The sequence below is a fragment of the Rattus norvegicus genome, chromosome 4 (genome assembly GCF_021556685.1).
Source record: "Rattus norvegicus strain SHRSP/BbbUtx chromosome 4, alternate assembly SHRSP_T2T, whole genome shotgun sequence".
In the NCBI taxonomy this organism is placed as follows: Eukaryota; Metazoa; Chordata; class Mammalia; order Rodentia; family Muridae; genus Rattus; species Rattus norvegicus.
The window spans coordinates 181,109,239-181,132,523 of record NC_141537.1 but is presented as its reverse complement, the minus strand read 5'-3'; the positions used below and the strand labels follow the sequence as shown (position 1 = coordinate 181,132,523).

The 23,285-nt window shown below is 45.8% G+C and overlaps 1 protein-coding gene across 2 annotated transcripts in view; it reads left to right on the top strand.

The window, feature by feature from the left end:
• Positions 1 to 22,589, top strand: part of Itpr2 (inositol 1,4,5-trisphosphate receptor, type 2) — a 377,779-nt gene extending 355,190 nt beyond the window's left edge. The window contains exons 44-45 of one of the 2 annotated variants that reach the window (XM_087659437.1): positions 18,316 to 18,477; positions 19,050 to 22,589. In XM_087659437.1, the coding sequence (XP_087515563.1) occupies positions 18,316 to 18,477; positions 19,050 to 19,136 (249 nt within the window). In that variant the 3' untranslated portion in view covers positions 19,137 to 22,589. 2 annotated transcript variants of the gene reach the window in all.
• The last annotated feature ends 696 nt before the right edge of the window (positions 22,590 to 23,285 follow it).

The window sequence follows — 23,285 nt, the reverse complement described above, 5'->3', positions numbered from 1 at the left end:
GACTGTGGGGAAGGATGAATTCCAAGGGCTTGGATGGGAATCTAGGTGATTTCCAGGGACTCTGACGGCTTTCTTCTAAAATCCTCTTCACATCTACTTTTGAGAGTTGGCCTTTATTTTGTATGGTGAGCAAGAAGACAGGGTAGCAAGGGATGCAGAGTGGTCAAAGCCTGTTTCTTCATGAGGTTGGGGTAGGTGTGGTGTGTGGGCACGATGCCATGTTGCACTCAGGGTTACATCTCTGTCTCAACCCCCAGAAGGACAAACGGAGTAGGGACAGACCCGAGGTTCCTCTCAAATGCCTAGAACAAAGCCTCCTGAGAGAACATCCTAGGTCTACTAGGGGAGGAGAGCGGGGATGTGTGTGCCTCAGCTCCTCCAACCTATGCTGCAGGGTCTGGAGAATCTCCACTCCCAGTCAAGGACCTGTGCGGAAGCAAGAAACCCAGTCTGCAAATGGTTCTGTTTCAGAACTACGGCCCTTGGTAGCTTGGTCCCGGTCACACTGTGCCAGAACTGAGGGTGGATTTCCTGAAGGGGTTTGTGCTATATAGCACAGCAGTTCACAGCACAGCAGCTGGGAGGGAAAGGAGAAAGGGCATGGTCCCCGAATGCCCTTCGTGGTTATGCTCTCGTGACCTGCTTCCTTCAGCCAGGGCTTACCGAACTCTAAGCCTCCAACGCTGGAGCCTTTGAGGAACAAACCAGACCCAAATCAGAACCAGCACACAGCAGCCTCCCCTGGATAAACCTGACGCCTCTTGTTATTTCTCCAAGGTTGCATCTTAGTTTGTCTCAGCTGCCCATTTTTTATCTCTTCATACAACTTCTCTGTTCCTTTTATTTTCCTATCTACATTTCGTGAGCTTTTCTTTTCTCCAATTTCATGTCCCAAGCAAACCTGATTCATGAAATTAAACCCTTTCCGATCTTCATCTGTGCGTCTCACTCTCAGCAGCATGGTAGGTGAGATGTAATGAAGACTGAAATCAAGTCATCTTTAATAAACAAAATACAGTTTGGAGAACACAGGTGAACTGAGGAGAGAGAAATAGACCAGACTGGGGGAAAGTCAGGAAGGTTTCACACAGTACCTCTTGAACGAGTTTGTGGGGAAACAGTTAAAATGTACATGAAACGAGTGGCTTTGTGTGGCCCCGGGTGCGTTTCCACACTGTGAAACCGACCGTGTTTCCCACGGCAGTCCTTGAGTTGTACAGTTACCTTGAGGGCCTTTAGAGAGAATCGTCTGCATCCAAGGATGTAAGCCAGGCAACTCCGTGTCTATAACAGAACCCACTGCCGCTGTGCTGTAGGAGTCAGTGGACCAACAGTCGCTAGGAATTGCTTTACGGGCTGAGTATTTGGGGGAAGTTAAGGTTTAGAATTATCCTCAAAGCTCAAATTCGCATGTTTTGGGGTGTTTTGTTTTGTTTTGTTTCGTTGTTGTTGTTGTTGTTGGTTGGTTGGTTGGTTAGTTGGTAGGTTGCTTGGTTGGTAGGTTTGTTGGTTAGTTGGTAGGTTCTTTGGTTGGTTGGTTGGTTGGTTGGTTGGTTGGTTTGTTGGTTGGTTGGTTGGTTGGTTGGTTGGTAGGTTTGTTTGTTGGTTGGTTGGTTGGTTGGTTGGTTGGTAGGTTTGTTTGTTTGTTGGTTGGTTGGTTGGTAGGTTCTTTGGTTGGTTGGTTAGTTGGTAGGTTTGTTGGTTTGTTTGTTGGTTGGTTGGTTGGTTGGTAGGGTTGTTTGTTTGTTGGTTGGTTGGTTGGTTGGTGGGTGGGTGGGTGGGTTGGTTGGTGGGTAGGTTGGTAGGTAGGTTGGTAGGTAGGTAGGTAGGTTGGCTGGCTGGTTAGTGGGTTGATTTTTGGTTTTGGGTTTTTTTGGGATGGGGGTGGTCAATCCAAATTCAGAGGAGCTATGCTGAGTTCAGGGTGCTATGGCGTTGACAGTAACCTCTTCTTTGCATATGGTACCAGGCAACTTTGGGTAGCGCCCAGTACCCGTCTAATGTTTTCTTCTGTTTACTGGAGAAAAGATGTTGCTGGCTTACAGAACTGGAAAAGTCTCCTTCTGAGGTTAGTTGGAAGGACAAAGAGGGTTTGTCTCTTTGTGTTGTTAGCCTGGGCACCTTTTCTAGAACAGTCTGTAGTACACTGATGTCATTGTCACTTCTCAAAAGAGAACCTCCCGTGCAGGTCACAGGGCTGTTTCATCCTCTGGCAGGCAGACCTGAAGGTTGACAGTATGGGTGGGTAGAACAGCAATAGCCCCAGTACTGACTTTCCTGGGCTAGGGATGTAGGTCAGCGAGGAGTGACAGCTTAACATGAGCGAGGGCCAGAGTTTGGTATCTGTAACCTCAAACAGCAAGTTTTCTCTTCAGTCTTTTAATCTTAAATCCTAGAGTAGCAGTGGAGAGGAACGTGGGCTTGTTTTCATGTTAATCTGACAAGAAGAAGAGAGATGCTTCATTCTGAACTCAAGGCAGACAGAGGGCTGTGGCTGGGTAATCTTACTGAAGATGCCCAGCTATCAAAAACTCTAAGCATAAACTGAAGGGACAGTGTTCTGCAAGCCATGCTCTGCAATATAGATAACCACACAGATGGATGTAATAAACTAAAGTTAATGAAGGAATGGCAGCAAACTTTCCTTAAAGGCAGTCCTGGGAGCGTGAACTTTATCACTATGTCTCCGATCTGTTGATGTAATTAGGCATTAATCTAGCAGAAACCATATTTTCTGTTATCACATGGGCAGTGGTTTTTTAAGTCTTCAAAGGGATCAAGTAGTGGGCTACACTGTTTTACAAGGTGGTAGGAAAATAAGAATATTGCTACATTACCACTGAAAACATGCAGTCAGCAACAGGAGAGCATTTGTCTGGTAATAAAGTGGATTCTCTTCTGGTGACCTTTAAAAAGATGTCCCATATGCCAGGAACTAGCCCAGCCTGGAATGGTTTGAAGCCGGGACACAGTATCTGATAGAGCTTTAAAGACTGATGGTCTCTGGCCTTCTAGCTCTCTAACTATACTGAATGTCTGCTGATAACTTATAACAATCCTAAAGACTTTCTTGCTTATTCTATGGTTAAAAACCATTGGCTTGGGTGACTAACACTTATTGCCTAGCAGCGGGGGATTTAGTAAAAATAAAATTATTACTATCACCTCCTTCTCTGATCAGACAGCCAGAAGCCTCTCTGGCTAGGCTGGTTAACTCTTTGTTAGCCAGAGAGAAAGGAAAGGAAAAGAATTAATGCTTTATACAGGCAAACATGTACAGACACATAGACATTCATACATTTACATTTTTATTCATTCTCATTTACACATTAGCACATTCACTTTTTGTCTGGCTCTCCCACAGAGGCTCTTTCCCTCATGCCAGTGAGGCACAGTCAGAGCTGGTGTTCTGGTGACAAAAAGTCTCGGCATGCAGGGGTATTCAGTGTCCTGTAGAAGTAAAAAGATTCCTAGCGATCCATGCTTTGGCACGTTAAGCTCCCAGTTGTGTCTCATCTTTTTGTAGCAGTGGTGTCGTTCTGGGCTCCTCACTGGCATGAAGACGGTTTGGCGGGCTTCAAAAGAGCCCTGTGAACCTAGTCAGAGAGCCCTGAGGTAAAGCCATGGTGTGTACTCGTGCTCACACTGAAGCTGATCTCTGTGTGCCTCAGCTCACAATTCATTCTCCTACCATCTATCACTCCCGAACGGCACCAGGTAACTGTAGTCAGAACACTGCCCTGCTAAAAATAGAACACAGTGATACCCAGGTACCACCCAGGGAGGCCGCCACGCAAAGGGACAGATGGTCTCTCTGGAACAGCACCACGCCAGTCTCTCTCAGGTGACAAAGTGCAGACCTTGCGCCAGCCCTTGCCAGCTCTGATCCTAGATGCTATCGGGCACCCAGAATGAAATGGATAGGCGTCCCCTAGCCAGACTTGGAAGGCAGCCTGTAATACGTCCTTGATTCAGCAAAGCAAACGATCATTTCCAGCTAGTACACAGCCAGCCATTGTATGTTCCCCCTCTGAGGGGCCAGGGATACATCCAGACAGTTGCTTAATGAGCAGGGGTTGGGAGCCAGAGCTAACTGGCTGTGTGAATTGCGTGTTTAGTGGAGCAGACGGGGATGGGTTGCTGTGACCTTGTCATTCGGCACAGGTTCCTGCTAGCAAGTGGACAAGGCCAGGGTGCCGTGCATCTGGGCTATACCGAGTACTAGTTCTGAGATTACTGGGAATCACTGAACCGGCTGTGGCCTTGTCATGTGACCTGTTCCCTTCAGTCACTTGTTACCAACCATGTGGCCCGTATTACGTTGGGCGCCTGCTCTGGAACAACGGTAAATAAGGTCACGTTCTTTCCTGCAGCCATCACAACACACTGGGATCCTATACAATAGGCTGCAACCAAGGCAAACAGGAGGATAACAGGAGGGACAGGAGGTTCTGTTTCAAGTGGGTTTGGTAAATAGCAGGTTTATACTGTATGTGGCATCAACTGTGTGTGCCCTGTGAAACCCTGCTTTGCAGAAAATGGAAGTCTATGTAGGTAAGGTCTTTCTAACTTTATTGCTTAACCTGATGGTGCACATTAAAATTGTTCTGCTTTACACACTGGTCTTATTAAAATATTGCATGTATGTGTAGTTTGTTTTTGCAAGGCAAATTCCCCTTTCAGTGCGTCTAATGAATCTGTCACTCAAAGGATCCCATAATGGGAGTGGTTCAGTAGAACACTTGCTGAGTGTGTAAGAGGCCATAGGTTTGAGCCCCAGAGTACACAGGAAGGAAGGAAGGAAAGGGGAAGAGAAAGGAGAAGAAAAGGGGAACTGGAAGGAGAAAGGAAGAGACTTTTTATCATGCTGCCCTAAATGTCCCTATATCTTAGGTCTCATGACTAAGTTACCATTGTTCCTGAACGAGTTAACCACCATGTGTCGGTTACATGAAGACAGGCTGGGTGTGTGCTGCATCACCAGGTCCTCTGCAGATCTTCATGGGAACTGAAAAGGAATTAGGAGGCCACGGGGCAAAGTGGGAGTGAAAGGTTATCCTGAAGAGTGGAGACGAGAAGATCTGTGTGCAATAGGATCCATTAAGCTCTGACAAGGGACCAAGCCATGGCCTTCCCTTAGAGGATGCTGAGCAGACCAAGGACCAAGCCATAGCCTTCTCTCAGATGATGCTGAGCAGACAAGAGGACCTTAACTCATCTACCCAATGTCCAACACAGCTAAACGTAGCATTGTTCATGGCACCGTCTAGGATAAATAAGCATGCTAATTATAAAGAAAGGAAGAAAGAAAACCTGAAACATTAAAGATTCATTCTACGTGTATGGATGTTTTCTCTGTATGTATGTCTGTGCATTACTTGTGTGCCTGGTGCCCAGGAAGCCAGGAGAGGGCGTCAGATCCACAGGAGCCGGAGTTGCAGATGTTTTTTAGCCACCAAATGAGCACCTGGGAACTGAACCAGGTCCCCTGGAAGATCAGCAAGTGCTCTTAACTTTAAAGTGCTAATTACAATGTCTTTCTATAAAATATTAATGGTGATCACACACACAAGACAGGGCCAGTTCCAATAAAATGGAGCCAGAGAAGTGCCCGAGTCTGCCCAGTGAGTCTGGCTGGAGAGCAGAAGAGAAAGTGAGGTCCACATGGCCTGGGAAGTCTTGGCTGCTAACACTGGCGACACAATCCATTTTCCATTCTGCTGATAAATCCTAGATTCTAATAAATCCTATTTGTGAGGCCACTAAAGAGCCCCGTCAGCTTAGAAGCAGCTATGCACTCACAATCTTCACACAGAAGCCACAAACTGGGCCAAAGTGCAGACATCTCCTAGCATCCAATTTCCAAGTGTGACGCCGTGGCAGAGCCACACGTGACTCTGAGGTCTGAGCTTCCTGAGTTCTTCCCTGTGGGACTGGAATCCTCTCCCAGATCAGACTCATCTAACTCGTGTCTGCAAGTAGCTCTTTGAGAACTATGAGTGTCGTGAGCCAGAGGAAGCACAGGGGGATCCCCATTATGTGTGCCCTGGAACAAAGCCTCTGCATTCCTTCTAAAGCAGTGGCCCCAATATGTGAATAGGTCAGGCCTGGCTGACTGTTAAGAGAGCCCTCTTTCCTCATGAAGAATGGGGACATAAATAGAACCCTCACGCCCCATGGTAGCTTTCTCAAGAATAGATTTTGAAAGTGTGGCAATAAGGAATTTGTTTTCAAAACTGTATATGGTTTTTTTTGGTGTTTTTTTAAACAAAACAAAACAAAATAACCCAAAAAGCTATTTAGGGGACACAGAAGAAATGACTGGTCTCATCCTGAATTAGCTACCAGAGGGTAGAGCCAGGTGGACAGCGAACCCTCTGAAAGTCCCAAGTTGCAAGTGACATGGGGAAATCGCAAAGTGCATATCAGGGTGACTCCTTGTTCATGTCTCTAAAAATGTGTTAACTCAGGGAGCGTCATAATCCCATGAGGCAGTGACAGAGCATACCTCCCACTCGCTGGGTACTTTGCCATGACCATATGGTGCCACATGACATTCGTGGACTGCCTGCCCCAACTCTGCCCACTCCTCCTCCCACCCACCAGAAGCAGAGTGCGAACACACGCTTCCTCCTCCCGGCCCCCACATTGGCTCCATCCAGCATGTTCTTAAATCATGGTAGGAAGCTGGCAAGCTGGGTGTCGTCTAGCTACTGTGGAAAGGATCGAACACTCCTAGAGGGGTGCCTGCCTCTCCAGCCACTGCCAGCTTTCTTAGCTCTGCAACCAGAGAGCCCTCCATCTAGGGGCTGTGGCTTTTGCCTTGGTCACTGTAAATATGGGACAGGTCATGGCTAAAATGGGAGGAAGGCAAGGACGGAGCCGGCAGGTCATCTGCCTCCCTGTCTCTCTACAGAAAGAATGAGAGATAAAGATATATACTATCTGTCTGTCTGTCTGCCTCCCCCTCTCTCTGTCTCTTTCTGTCTCTGTGTGTCTCTCTTTCTCTCTCTGTATGTCTCTCTGTGTCTCTGTCTCTGTCTCTCTCTCTCTCTCTCTGTGTATGTGTGTGTGTGTGTGTGTGTGTGTGTGTGTGTGTGTGTGTGTGTGTGATGCATGTGCCTGTGCGAGCACCTACTAGTGCTTTAATTTTAGAGTACCAGCATGGTCAATGTATATAATACGGAAAATTCAGTCCTGACAAGGAAATGGGCCGGGCACACATGGATAACTGGTTTGCTCCTCAAAGCTCTGGCAGGCTGATAGATGGAATCCAATTGGTCTAAACTTGTCAGGCAGAGTAGGTGAGGATGCAAGAGACCTCAGTGAGCCCATGACCCAACAGCATCTTGTTCTGGTTCAGGATCCAAGAAGAAAATAAAATAAAAAGCACTTCTCCAGGGAGCACTGCCCAAGGCAAACCTCTCTGCCTTGTGGGATCACATCTGAGCTATAGTAGCTCCAGCTGCATGTGTCCCATCCTCTGTGGCTCTCTGCAATACTGTCATTTATTAGCTCCTATCTATGGCTCTCAGACCAGCAACCACAGGCCAAGCAAGTGTCCAGCTAACTCTGGGACCGGAACCACCTGCCTTCCACTTCTCTATCACCTCTCCCACAGAGGCTCTTTCCCTCATGCCAGTGAGGCACAGTCAGAGCTGGTGTTCTGGTGACTACTTAAACCCCGAAAGGCCAGTTTCTACCCCAACTTGTGAATTGTGGTTTGCTTTGGCCACAGCCATCTCTAGGTAATACAAACTCCACAAGTCGCAGGGGGAGGACCCCCAGCAAGACATCCAACTCAAGCCATTCCTTAAGGGTTCCCAGGCTCCCTACCTTCAAAATGGCTGACTATAAAATTTTGGGGCTACCTCCATTCGGTCAAATTCAGTAATTTGCTGTAACTACTCAAAGAACTTGAAATGTACTATTCTGACAAGTGACTGTACCTTTGTGTCATAAAGGATAAAATTGAGAAGGGAAGCCACACAGAAGCACGCATAGGTGCAGTCTGAGGAAGCACAGGGCATCCGACCCTGCATCTTACCCTTCATCAACTAGCACACAGTTTCACCAGTGTTTGTACTTAGACCTGCTTGGATCATTAGCCACAGGACTGAACTCAATGATTAGCCCAGAGATTGGGTTGTCTCGAAATCTGCCTCTGGGATCATGTGTGCTTTGTCTTCCTAGGAATGAACCTTCCTTGAGTCAGCTCATTAGGATAAACCCAGGTCTAATCCTGGGGCTCCTGAGAGCAAATTCACCCCTGTCACCTGGGTAATTGTAAATTTGGGGCTATTGTTATAGGAACATGGAAAAAAAAGTCCCATCAAATTGTTTATTGCATGACAGTGCCAAGCTTCAAAGGGTGGACTGGAGGGGGAGCTGGCCTGGGAGTGAAACATGGATAAACTTCAGCAAAATGATGAAGTCGTGTGTTTAGAAAGTGGCAGTGCCCCTGTGACAACTGTAAGGTGTATATATACATGTCAACCCTGAAGATGATGCAGGTTTACTGAAGAGGCAATAGGCCAGACTTCAATTGGAAGCAGGTAAACAGTTGGTCCACATGTTAAACCTCTCAGGCAGGCTCCATGTTCCTACCGAGACTGAGTACCTGTGTCCAACAGCCAATAAAAGCAAAGCATCGTAAGATTGCATCTGACTAGCTGTGTTCTATCTCAGAAGCAAGTTTTCTATATAGAAAGTGCTTGGGTTTTGACTTGCAAAGTATCTTGTAACCTTCCAGAACATCAACGGATCTGTGAAATTCTTTAAAAACAAACAAACATGGAAGTATGTCGAGTATGTGAAACTCAAGTGGTCTTAACTTAAACATGTAAAGCTTTTTCACCAAACTGCACCAAAATCGGAACGGCAAAGCCTATCAGCTAATGAGTGGCGGCTTCCCAGTTGCACATGCATGAAACTGCACTGTGGAGAAGGCTCTGATTCCCGCCCTCCAAAGCCTGATGTTTCCTGTGATGTGCATATTAAGGTTACACTCAGCTTGAGACCATTCAGTATTCATAGACAGCCTCCTGCTTCTGGAAAGGCACACACAATCTCCATTCTCTCTCACTGGTACTCAGCCAAGTCCAAAGTGTGGCTTCATCCTTTGAAGTTTCCCCTCTTCCCCTCCTGGGAGTCACCTCACTTCTCATCTCACAACAGCTGCCACTTGTCACCCGAGGGAGCTGAGTTCACCGCTCAAACCACGTGGCCTAGGGACTCATGCGTCCATCAGACACTTCACTTGTAACTGTGGTACTGTGGTACCAGGAGGCTTTGCAAATGAATTTTATGGTGGAAAACTCTAGGAAGATCTAGAGATCAGTTTAGGATGGCAACCAAAAAAAAATGGTGTCCTGAGAGCCCCGCAGCACACAGCCTTGGGGAGCAGAAGCTGGGTGAGGGGCTATCAGATGTAGAACAGAGTGCATTCTGTGTGCTGCCTGTCAGTAGTGATATTTGAAAACCCTCTACCAAATTCCACCAAACCTCTGGCATTTTCCTTCCTCATCTATATGTGGATCTGTGACTCAATACTGACAGGATGTGTGTTCCTGATCAAATGAACCTTTAGCATACCCTGGGCAAGTAACCCAAGAGATTCCAGTTGTAATCATCCTTGTGTTGTTTGGCTTTCCCAGTAAGTTTAGAAGCTGAGCTTTTTGGAGCTGAGGACTAGGGCCTTAGGCACATTGGTAAGCACCTAGAAATAAAGCCACCCCCAGTTTTCTTCTCTTTAGTCTCACCAAGTTTCTGGGTTGAGCTCACTCTGTAGCTGGGCCAGGCCTCAAACCTGCAGTCCTTGTACCTCAGCTTCTGTAGCAGCCAAGTGCCAGCGTGTCCATCAGACATGGAGAGCAAGCAGTTCAGGAAACGCAGAGGGACTCCCACTCACCGTTCTGTGGCCTTGGGCAAGTAAGCAAGCTTGCCTCATGTTGCAGGCCTCAGAATAAGATCATAGCCACCTTGTTCTGTGGAATTGTGGGTATCAGCCACAACAGGACTAAATACCAGGCACCCAGAAGGCAAGGTGGGATCTGTTGCTCTGTTACAGAAGGGTCAGAATTTCATGTTTCTCCAGCTTACATACATACAGTTGATGTTTCATAAATGCTAATAGCTTTTTAAAAAGACATTCTAAATGTTTGTTTGGCCCAACCCAGCCTCATTATCCCTTCACCTCACTCTGATGTAGCAAAACCTGCACACGCGCGTGCTGGTGTGGGTTCCATGACTCAAGGCTGCTTCCAGCCTTAACTCTGCAAGTTTGCTCCTGTGACAGGTCTGTTTGCAGCAACTTGGATTTTAAAGCTTTACCTCGTATTCACAGTTCACAACATGCCAGGCAGGGAAGGTATGGATACACCTAGGAAGACATTTTTGTTTCACAGAGAAGCAAACTGAGACATGGAGAGTGAAGTACCCATCTGCCCCATATAGTAGACACTTTTAGTTTTGATAAAGTCACAGTCCAGGTGTCCCATCTCTCTGATTGGTGCCCTTCCATTGCACAGGGCTACCTCTGCTCCAGGAATGAAGCATCACTTGAAAACACCAAATGTCAACACCACATAGGGTCTCTAAGTGACCCTAACAGTCCATGACTGAACAGCTATAGACATCAATGGGTCACGGTGACCTACCATTAAAAGAACTCTGAAAGATCTTCTTGACTTCTGTCTATTGCTCCTGCAGTCTCCCAGACAAACATACTATTATAAAAATTGGCCCAGGCAAGAGGATTACAGGTCCTAAATGAACGTGTCAGGAGCGCTAAGTTCATCTATGAGTCTTACATTTTAGAAACCTCTAGAAGACCTGCACCTCACTGAGTTATTAGGAAGGATCAGCCCTGCAGCCTAGGAGTCTGGCAGCTAATCTCCCTCCCTGGCTTTAGGCTACCCTGTGGTCACATGTATGCAGTTCCGCTGAAACGAGGAAATGATATCATGTTGACTAACCAACATCAGCCTGGGAATCTAATAGCCATGTGCTTGACCACAAGATCTGCCGTGTAAAGTGAAATCAGACCACTGTGTTAGCCCGGAGCGAAGCCCGGGCCAGCAGGGTGAGGAAGTTGTGCAGGTGAACCCTGCTGGATGCATCATGTCTGCCCTTCTGGCTTAGGGTAAGGTAGCTGCTCCACCTACCCCTCCCCCTCAGAGAAAAGGAAACTTCCTTACTGAAAAGGAGAGAGACAGAGACAGAGACAGAGACAGACAGACTGAGAGAGAGACTGCTTTCAACAGAAAATGGAACACGAGAACCTAAAAGCATGTGCAATACTTACATTTAAGGTTATTTTCATGAAAAGAACACTTTCTGCATTGATTTTTAAAAGCCTTTTAAAATTTAATTTTATGAGTGTCCAGTAGACAATGAGTGTCCCCAGGCCGCATTTGTCACCATTTGTTTCTTGACCTTAGCCATTCTGACTGGGCTTAGATGAGACCTCTAAGTAGTTTTAATTTGCATTTCCTTGATGGCTATGAATACTGAACCTTTTTAAATGTTTCTCAGCTGTTTGTATGTTTTTCCCCCTGAACTCTGTTTAGTTTTGTGCTGTTTAGGTTTTCTTGATGTTTAATTTTGAGTTACTTATATACTCTAGATATTAACACTCCTTCAAAGATATAACTGGTAAAAGAAAAATTCTAGTCTACATACTGCCTCCTCAGTTGGGTGATGGAACCCTTGGCTGTACAGAAGTTTTTGTAAGGTTCAATTTATTAATTATTGGTATTAAAGCCTCTTACTATCAAGATGCTACTCAAAACGTTTGTTCTTAAACCAATGAGTTCAGCCTAGTCCCTCCTTGGTCCTGTCAGATTTAGGGTATCTGGTCATGTGTTGACATCCTTAATCCCTTTGGAGTAGAGTTTTATACAGGATGAAAGATATGGGTCGTATTTGAGTCCTCCTCTGTGGTCATCCAGTTTGACAAGCAACACTTGGTCAAGATGCTGCCTTCTCTCCAAAAGGTATTTGTTGTCTTCTCTGTCAAAAGCTGGGTGGAGGTAGGAGTGTGAGTTTCCACATAAGTCCTCAATTCTATTCCTTTGATCCACGAGTCTTGTCTTTGTGCCAGGACCACCTTGCTTTTGTTGGAGTTTTGGTGGAGATCGCATTAAATCTGTGAACTGCTTTGCTAAGGAAGTCACGATCATAACACTCATCTCACCAATATATACACATGGGAGGTTTTGCTTCTTCTGGTCTCTTGTTCAATTGACTTTTTTCATTCTCTTAAAAGACTTTTGTTGTACATATCTTTCATTTCTTTGTTAGACTTATTCTAGATATTTTATTTCTCCTGAGGCTATTGTGAATGGTACGCCTTTATTTCTCTCCAGTGTGTTTGTTGTCTGTATATACAAGGGCTGAGTTCTTTTTTACTGATTTGTTACTGTGCTGAAGTATTTCTCAGGTGTAGCAGTCATCATTCGGAAAGTTTTACATAGTAGAATGTATCATCTACAAATAAAGATACTTTGACTTCCTCCTTTCTTATTTGTATCCACTTTAACTTCACTTGTCTTACTACTCAAGACTTGCCTACTTAAATGGGGTAGGCAAAGAGATTGTCATTGTGTCCATGGTTCTAGGGGAACTATTTGGAGTTTTTCTGTTTAGGAAGAGGTTGTCTGAGGGCTTCCTGTACGTTGCCTCTATTATGTTGAGCTTATGCCCTGTCCTTCCTCTCCCCAGGATTTATTGTGAATGGATGTTGGATTTTTGTCACAGACCTTTTCTGTAGCTAGAGAGATGACCATGTGGTGGCTGTTTGTGTCGGTTCAGTTATTGAACCCCTGCGTCTCTGGGGTGAAACTGACTTCATCATGGTGGACAGTCTTCCTGATGTGTTCTCAAATTACTTTTGAAAGGATCTTATTGAGACTTTTTATGTCTTTGACAGCCTAGTAGACTTCTGCAATGATTCCATCTGACTTGGGCTTTTTAGTTGGGAGATTTTTAGTTACTGACATCTCATTGCATGTTACAAATCTACTTAAATCATTTAATTCATCTTTAAATTTGGCAACTCATGTATATCTAGAAGTTTATCCATTTCTTTTACATTTTGCAGTTTGGTAGAATATAGATTTTTAAATGTGAATAAGTATCTGGAGTTCTTCAATGTCTGTTATGGTGCCTCCCGTTTCTTCTCTAATTAACTTGGATCCTCTCTAATTCTTTTGGTTACTTTGCCTAAAGGTTTATCGATCTCCTCAAATGACTGTTTCATTCAATCTTTGTATTTACTTTCATTCTGTCATTAATTTCAGCTGTGGTTTGAGTGTCTCTTCCAGTCTAGTCTTCCTGGTTGTTTATTCTGAGGCCTTCAGTTGCATCACTATGGTGTTAACCTGGGATCTCTAATGTTTTGATGCAAGCACATCGTGTTGTAAACTTTCCTCCTGTGGTAGCTTTCATTTTGTTCTATAGGTTTTGCTATGTTGGATTCTTATTTTTATTCAGTTCTAAGAATTTTTAAATTTCCTTCTTGAATTCTTTACCCAGTTTTTATTCAGAAGCATGTTGTTCATTAATTTCTGTCATTTTTATTGTTGCTGATATCCATAGCGATCAGGTAAAATTCAGGATGCAATTTTAATTTTCCTATATTTGCTGAGACTTGCATTGTGACTTTTTTGTAAAGTTTGTAAAACTCCCGTGTGCTACAGAGAAGAAAATATGTACATTAGTTTTTAGATGGGGTGCTCTGAAGATGTCTGCTAGGACTATTTGATGGGATTGAACTTCACAGTTTTTGCAAATGACCATGTGTTAGAGTGGAGTATTGAATTACCCATCATCACTGTGCTGGAGTTGATTTGTTTTTAAGTTCAGTGGTGTTTCTTTTATGAAATTAGGTGCTGTGATATTTAGTGCACATATGTTTAGGACTGAAATATCCTCTGTTGGGGCTTTTCTGTAATAAAGAATCCTGTGTATCTCTTCGGATTAGTTTTGAAGTCTGTTCTGCCAAATGTAAGACTGGCTGCACCTGCATGACTCTTGGTCTCATTGACTTGGATCCTCTGTCTCTAAGGTGCTCTCTCTCTCTCACTTGCCCAGAAGACAGCAAAAGGATGGATCCCCGTTTCTGATCCAGTCCTTTATTCTGTTTCTGTTTATCAGGGAGTTGAGACCAAATAAATTGTATTATTTCCAGTTAATATTAAGAGCTATCATTGAACAGTGTATATTAATTTCTGTTATTTTCTTGATCATTTGCTAATCTTTTAGAACTCTTTTGATTCAATGTTTTTGTTCCTTTCTGCACAGGTTTACCCTATTGTTCAGACCTGAGTATTCTTTCCAGTATCTCCTACAGAGATGGGTTGGTGGTCATACATTAAATCTGATAGTTTTGCTGGATGTGGTAGTCTGTGTTGGCTTCCAAGCTGCTTTATAACTTCTAGGGCATGGGTCCAGTCCCGTCTGGCTTTCATAGTCTCCACTGGGAAATGAATGTTACTCTGGTGGTCTTGCTTCCATATAAGACTTAATTTTATTCTTTTCTTTTCTTTTTTTCGGAGCTGGGGACCGAACCCAGGGCCTTGTACTTGCTAAGCAAGTGCTCTACCACTGAGCTAAATCCCCAACCCCTTAATTTTATTCTTGTTATTTTCAATATCCTTTCTTTGTTTTGACTATTATGTGGCATAGAGAATTTCTTTTCTGGCCCTGTCTATTTGGTGTTCTGTATGCCTCTTGGACCTTGATAGACGTCTCTTCTTAAATTGGGGGATTTTTTATTCTATTATTTTGCTGAAAATATTTCAACCTGGGTCTCTTTTAGTCCTCACTGGGAGGACTATTTTTTGGTAGAAATTTGCTGTTTGTTTATTCATGTTTGCAATGGGATCTAGGCATCTGGAGTAAAGTTGTTGGTAGTGTTTATAGAAACCTGGCCTTTTGTGTTGAGTGGGTGGCTGAAGCGCTGGGTCCTATTACTCCAATCTGTCAGATAATTGACCAGCTGCTCTACCGGGGCTCAGGGCCCAGTGTTGGGGCTCACCCCAAGCTCGGGGAAGTTTCTAAACCCAGAGCAGACTTTCTGTAGAGTTAGAAGTTGCTCACAGCTAAGCTTCCGGCATGAGGGGTCAGACCTTTTCTTCAGGCAATAGGTCCTGGTGGGGTTGGCTATAGTCTCGAATCCCTTGAATGGGTGAGGGGAGGCAGGCCAGGGCATGTCACCATGTTCCTGGCTCGTGCAGGGGTGGGTAGATTTACATGCGTAGGTGCAGTGCCCCTCCTTGGAGGGAAGGGTGAGTCTTGAGGTCATGGGAGGAGTTGGCGGTGTACATCTAGTGCCTGTCTAGAGAAAAGACCAAGTGTGTACAGCAGGGGAGGGTGGGATTGAGGATGAAAGTCTAGACTCCCTGCCTATGGATGGGGGCAAGGATCTCAGCATTTCTTACTTTTAAACCTTGGCAGTTACCCATGTACCTTCACTTCAGATATGATCAGTTGACTTACCTGTGGAGGGAGACCTAACAAATAGAGCAGCCAGAAAACCCAGTGGGGGCAAAGAGAGAGAATGGAGCCCAGAGGGCAAGGACAGACCAGCTTTGCTCCCTGGCACCTCCCGCCATAGCTTGTCCTTGCCTTTGTCATCTGTGATTGGCTGGGGATTTAGAGGAGCGAGAGGCTGGGCTGGTGTTTCTTGCTATTGTTTCCTGGTGCCTAGCACAGGCACAGGGATCACAAGCGGGAATTATGAAAGGAATGAGTAAACAAAGAGACCAATGCAGGCAGAGCAGAGAACGGGGGTCCCGTGGTCCAGCAGCTCCAGCAAACTCCAGCAGCATCATCGCTGAGAAAGAGAGAGCTGCTGCTGTTTCCTGAAAAGCAGGCCGCTTTGAACATGACTGATCCAGCTGCATACTCTGCTGAAGACATTCTGCCTCTGACCCCGGAAGTGATGCTTTTGCTATCCCTCCATTTAGGACCCTCTGACCCTATGCACCCCACCACTGATGTACACTTCTGCCCCTGGAAAACTGCCTTTCTTCCTAGACACATGTGCCCTCTACCTTCTTGTAGCCCCACCCTGTCTTAATCTCTCTTTTCACCTTCTCATGGTCCCCTTTCTGCCTTTATGTATATGCACATCTATGTGTGTGTGTATATCTAAGAATCTAAACTTAACTCTAGATTCTTCCTGTGATAGAAAACACACCATATTCACCTTTGAATCTGGATTATTTCTCTTAATGGTCTCAATCCTAGCCATTTCCCTGATTTGTTGTGCACTCTTAATCAGATATGAAGAAGAATGGAGTTATACGGCAAGCCTTCATTTTAATCCCCTGAGCTTTTCCTATCCCATCTCCTGTCACAGACACAGCTTCTCCTCTGGAAGACCCCAGTGGTGGCCATCTGTTTACCACACGAGCGCACGTACACACACACACACACACACACACACACACACACACACACATACAAGAAGAGCTGGGGAATTCTGGGACTCAGACATGAAGGAATTATCACAAGTTAACCTGTTAGCGAAGGCAGGTTTCTAGCAGTCCTTTCTGCTCTCCATTCTCCTCTAAAGCCTGGTAAGGGTGTCACTCTTACACAGTCATCTCAGATGTTGGCTGGTCACTTTCTGGATGGCAGGGACTCTAAAGGATATGTCCCAAGAGTCTGCAAATTCTGATGTTTTCACTGTGGCAGACATTGGATGATGTTAAGGTTACTGCCTTCACCGTCTGTGATAGTAACGTCACTCATGTAGTTGCACATGAAATCTTTAGAAGATTTCAGCCCAAACTCTATTTTCCTGGGCCAGAGAGACGGATGAATGGGCCAGAGTGCTTGCTGCCAAAGCTGAGAGTCTGAGTTTGATCCCCAGGGCCCAATTGGTGAAAGGAAAGAACTGAACGCACACACACATGCATACACACACACACACACACACACACACACACATGCATACACACACACAAATACACACACAAATACACACATGCACACGCACACGCATACACACACACACACACACACACACACACACACATACACACACACGCCAAGGGCCAGTAGTAAGGTCAGGACAGAAATGGTAAAGCAAAGACCCTTCCCCCTGTAGCTCAGATGGCCCTGTGGTTGGAAGCTGTTGGGGAGAGGTTTTCTCCGCCACTCCCCCAACTTACCTGGGAGGGAAAGAACTGTAAGCAAGAAGTTCCCTGCAGGGGCGTCAGAGGAAAGTACTCAGAAGCAGGCAGGTAGGTGGGCACACCCAACAGGTCTGTGGAGCAAAGGCTTAGGACCCCAGCTCTGACATGAGTGATTAGCCTGCTGGAGATAGGGGACACATTACAGTTTACCCTGCAGTAAATGGAGATTGAAGAGTGCATGGTAAGTTATACACTGTGGCTGGCTCTCTGGTGTTCCACAGTGGCAGAGTTTGAGACATATGGGTGTCTACCACAAGGGAGGAGAAACACAGGCAGAGGACACACCCAATCTGCCCAGAAAATAGCAGAAGCAGTGCCAGCTATTGCCGTCTGGGGAAGTCACCCCCAGTGATATAGTGCTTCCAGAGGGAACAGACAGGATAACCGCAGGCTGTGCCCTTCCGCTCCCCTCTTCCCCACATGGTGCAGAGGCCACAAAGCTGGTAAAGAACCTCAGCAGGGGATGTAAGCAAGGCCCAGCATGGATGGCTGGACAGAAACCTTTGTTCTGCCAACCTCCTGCTCAGAGCAGTTCATGCTTCACACACACACACACACACACACACACACACACACACACACTCAACTCTCACACACACACTCTCACACACACACGCTCAGTCTAGTCTTACTACCATCAGACCCTACCTCATCGTCCATCAGAATCACGGGATGCCCACAGGCTGTACCGTGGCTCCCACCTGAGACCCTGAGACCACCTGAGACCCTGGAGGAAGTCGTCATTGACAAGGTCCTTCTGAGACCATGAGGACCAGAGTCTTAACCCTTTGACTCCAATCCTGCCTCTTTCTGCCTCTAGCCAGAGAGGGACCTTCTGGTGTACATACTCAGAGAACTTCAGTTTTGAGGGGTTTTCCCCCCTCTTTGAGACTGTTCTGCTATGTAGCTGAGGCTGGCCTGAAATTCACTATAGAGCCCATACTACCCTTGAACTCCAGGTAGTCCTCCTGCTTCCAGATGTGCACGACCACACCTAATTGAGACACTGGTTTAAATTCTAACGCTAATACCTGGAACCACTCTTTGTAGGGCCTCCAGCTCCCTCTCACACTCACTACCTGATTCCTGCATGTTTATTTCTTCCTAGGAGAAGAATTTAGACTGGTTTCCTCGGATGCGAGCCATGTCACTTGTCAGCAATGAAGGTGACAGTGAGCAAAATGAGATCCGGAACCTGCAGGAGAAGCTGGAGTCCACTATGAGTCTGGTGAAACAGTTGTCGGGGCAGCTGGCAGAGCTGAAGGAGCAGGTCAGTGAGCTCGGGGGGAGGGAAGCGGGCCCAGAAACTCCAGGAAAGAAACCTCCCCAACTGTGCTGTGTGGCGGTATCTCAGCAAGCAGGGACTCCTCCAAGCTCCCTGCAAGTATTTCTCACTCTGTGGAAACCAGGGGAGAGCTCTTTGCTCTCAGTGATAGATCTTATTTCCTACCAGGCATTGGAGAGCCAAGCTAGTTGCAAAGGGAGGTATATTTCCTAATGGCTGCCACTGTGGCGTCCTGACCAACCCTCTGTCAGATGATACCTTTAGCAGTCATAAAGAGGAGTATCACCAGACCCCTGGTAGCCATTAAATGCTTACAGCAGTGGCGATAAGAACACAACAGATCTGTTTCCTAACCACGGAGATTAGAGTCGCTCTTCCTTGTTACCTCTATTTATGGTGATTTATTTTCAGAAATAACTCCTTTTGTGGTAAATATATGTGGAACCAGACAGTGGGCTCCTGGGATAGAAAACAAAGCCTCAGTGGCCGATGGCACTGGGGAAGAATTAAGAAAACCAGCTGAACACACACACTCTCTCTTCTCTCTCTTTCCCCAGATGACAGAACAAAGGAAAAACAAGCAAAGGCTGGGCTTCCTTGGATCAAACACACCCCATGTGAACCATCACATGCCACCGCACTGACACCATGGGGGCACGCCATGACCAGCCTTTCATCAGATGCCTGCCTCATCGCTGAGGGATGGAGATGGAGGGGAGCGAACAGTGGCTATTGTTGAAAAGCTGAAAACAACCAAGTGCCAAGGTGCTGAGCCATTCAGCTCCCAGAACAATCTGTAACTGTGTTTGCACGCTTGAGAAGGTTCAAGCTTGGAAAAAAACAAAACAAAACAGTATAGGGCACAGCCTCTCCATGTGGCAGGAAGCGGCCAGCCTGAGGGGCTGGAGGGGGTGGGAGAGTCTGATCGGGGAGCGGCAGACCTCCCCCTGCTCGATCGATAGGCCTTGGACTTGTCTCACACACTGACTGCAGTGTCCATCGTGGCTGGTTGAAATTTTTTCTTCAAACTGTGGCACTGGGGTCAGCGAGACAGGAAGCCACACTCTGCTGGCTAAGTCTAAGAAATTTAAAAGATTAAAAAGGAGAATTGAAAAGGGTGTCGTTAAACTTCCGAACCTTACGTGTTAACTGGACATTTTCTTCTTGGCATGAGACGGGCTCAGAGCACTACCCCTCAGTGCTTTGGAGTTCACACCCCACCCACTGCAAAACATAACTGGATCAGGGTGGCTGTGTCCAGAGCTCTGTACAGGGCTGTGCAACAGAAAGCTTTCATAGAATTGGCTAAGACTGCTCAAAGCCTGGTGCCTATGTGCTGAGATGTTAAAGACTTGGGGAAGAGAAGCTTGTCTGTAACACTCAGGAAACAACGTTTCCAGTGTATATGCTACTAAAGTATGTGGGCATTGAAAGAAAAACTCGAGGGTAACAGCCAACACTGAGAAGCGTTACTCGGGTGGCCTTGCCTTTAAAAGCAGGTTGATTTATATTTGAGGTGCTTGACCCAAGTGCTTGCGATCCCCGAAGCTGAGGGGGTTGGGGGGAATCTAAGAATTGCATTGACTACGTAAGAATATGCAACATTTCAACAGCACATTTAAGGCTGTTAGAGTAACAGCTTTTCAAAATGTAGGCAGATCATAATTCCTTCCCCCAAACTGTTTTCATGTTGACTCATGCAACCAGATTTTGTCAAGGGAAAAAATAACTTGGAAGGAGAGATTCCTTTTGGAGACTGTCTGAGGTGTCAGAGACAGACAGATCATGTAAGTGTGAGACCATCTGGTGGTGAGGGGCCACCAGCCAAGACACTACATTCTGAAACAGAGACCCTCTCTGGCCTCCAGATTCTTTAAACTCTCAGCCACCAAGGGCCACATGGGGTTTGTTACAGCAAGTTTTAAAGCTTTCTGGCATTTCAATACAGTTTTAGCAGTTGGCTTCTAAAAATAAACAAACAAACAAACAAGTCAAATCCTGGGTGTGTATAGACCCACTGTACAGGCAGAAACTCAAATGGCTTACCTTCTCTTGGGTGTAGCCTTGGAACCACCGAGATGTACTTTCTAACTAAATGCTGCACACACTAGGACCACCCAGAGTTACAAAGTGCTCTTGGACAGGGCCCTGCTCCCCTTAGCCTAAAGTGGAAAGATGCTGGTGCCTTGACCTCAGGTGTTCTAGGCTAAAACACTGCACCACTGACCCTCGACTCTTGTAAGAGACCTGTCTTCAGTTACCCTTAATTCTTTGCTAAAGCTTCAAACTATAATCACAAACATTTTTTTGAAGGGTATCACCAAAATTAGGCCACGGCAGCCATTTTTAAAGCTCAGGACCATGGATACTTCGACGGTATTTGGTAAAAGTAAAATAGGCTGGGCGATCAGAGGGATAGGAGCTGCTTCAGTCTGCTGTAACCTAACCCTCCATCCGTTGTGCCAGCAGCCCACAGTTCGACACCGTGGCTTCCTCCTGTGGGAACTATCCAAAAGATTTCACCTAATGAGACTCTCACTATGTCAAAATTAATTTTTTTCAGTTGTACTTTTTCTTTCCCCTCTACAAGATGAAAGATTATAAAGTGAAATTTTATAAACATCAACCAAAGCAAAGGCACTTTCTAGGACACTGACTTCATAAAGATGTTAGAAATGAGGAAATTTGATGTCAGGTGAGAGTTTATACTTGTTATGTATGGTTACTAATGCAGCGGGTGTAGCTGACTGAAGTTTGATATAGTTGTATTCTCACATTTATAGTGATATTAAAAATACAGTCACCTCTGACTTCTATGCCAGGGAAGGCTTTTTTAAATTTTAGGTTATTAAAATCCATATTGGTTAAAAGTCACAGTTCCCACTGAATAATATTTTTAATTCACAGAAGGGTTTGTTCCCAGGTGTGCTCCATTCTGCATCACAAGAGTTTAGTCGAAGACATTTTCTAAATTAAAATAATTGTTTGTAATTAGAGATCTTGCACTGTCTAGAGATATAATATTGACCAATCATATGCATGCAGAGATGATATTTCTACCCTTTAGAAAGTTGTCACGAGGGCTTATTTTCAGGAATCTGCCATTTTCTTTTCCCTGTGGATAGAGATCACGATTTTGGGAGACTGTTGATAATTTCAGGAAGCTACTTCATTTGAATCAGAACTGACATCGTGTCAATCCCCATTATTTCCGGCTCACAGCTTGGACTTCTGGCTGCCTTCTAAAAGTTGTTTAATGATAAACTGTAATGTGACTCCATCCCTGAGACTACATGTGGGCATGGAGGCCTGGGAGTTGATGAAGACTAAGACAGGACTTCCCTTCCCAGGATGCTATCTATCGGGAAGGGAGTGCCAAGTGCCCGTCCCTGGGACCCAGTAGATCAGAGTACTCCTGCAGAGTAGCGATGACCTCACAGCTCAGAACCCTTAAACATGCAGACAGCCATGCTGTGTAGAAGATGACGCATCCCTGACAGCTGTTTTAAAGCTTTATTGCAAGAGTTGTAATCTTCTGGCCTGGAGACCCTGCCAAACACACTACTGTGCGATGAGACACAGCCCTGGAGGGAGCGGGCATCTGAAATCCAGACCAGATGCCCTGGGAGCCAGGTGAAGGCCTAAGCTGCATGAAACTCTAAGGCTCCTGCCCTGAGTAGGGGGTGGGAAGGCTGTGTAAGCCATGCTAAGCTCTCCATTTTCAAACTCTGACAGCCAATTCCAGATTCCAGAAAACGCTCGAGGCTACCCGAGGCCCTGTTCTCACTCTGAAGTAACACGTGATAGAGCTCCTGTGTATAAGGCTCCTGTGTATAAGGCTCCTGTGTATAAGGCAATGCCGAGATCAAATGGAACTAAGTGCTTGTGAAAGCCAAGACCCCTGAAGAGGACCCAGGTATACACCTCAGGACTGCTTTGACTAATGAATGAGGTGGCCGTGCCGGGACTCCCCTCACCAAGTGGATTCCCTGGCCTCTGGCAATACAGAATGTCTACATGGTCTTTTTAAAAGGTGATTTTTAACACACTGTCAGGACTGGATAACTTACAAGTTAATAAAATGAATTTGTATCTTGTGTGCGCCTTATTTATTCTCCACCATGTTTCTGGATGATATCCCTGTGGTATGAAAGGTACCATAGTCATTGCTATTTTACACGGCAAGACCAAGACACACAAAAGAGGCCAGCAAGGCCAGGGTCTGTCCGGAACTGACCAAATCTCCCATTTGCTCATACGCACTAACATATCTACACTTCAGATTCCCAGAAGCACTGTGCAGACACAGATCCTTCGCCATCTTCAAATCTCTGCTTCTCCATATCTGCTGTCCCCAAGGATGGTGCCCTTAGAACAGTGGTTCTCAACCTGTGGGCCACGACCCATGTGGGAGCTGAATGACCCTTTCACAGGGGGCCACCCAAGACCATCATAAAAGACATATTATGGTTCACAACAGTGACACAGTTCTAGCTACAAAGCAGCAAGGAAATAATGTTGTGGTCGGGGGTCACCACCACAGCGGGAGGAACCGTATCAGGCAGCATTAGGAAGGCTGAGAACCGCCCATCTTAAAACAAAACTCAGCCTCCTGCAGCCGAAGTCCACCAGGGTGATGTGAAGCAAAGACAGTCCCCACGGATAGATTTCTTTCTGGTCCCTGAAGCAGCGTGGCAAGGCCTGCTTTGATTTGCTCCAATCAGAGGAAAGATGGCTCCGGGGAGAGCAGAGGAGAGTTCCCCTTCGTGAGTGATCGGCACCCACAGCAAAAA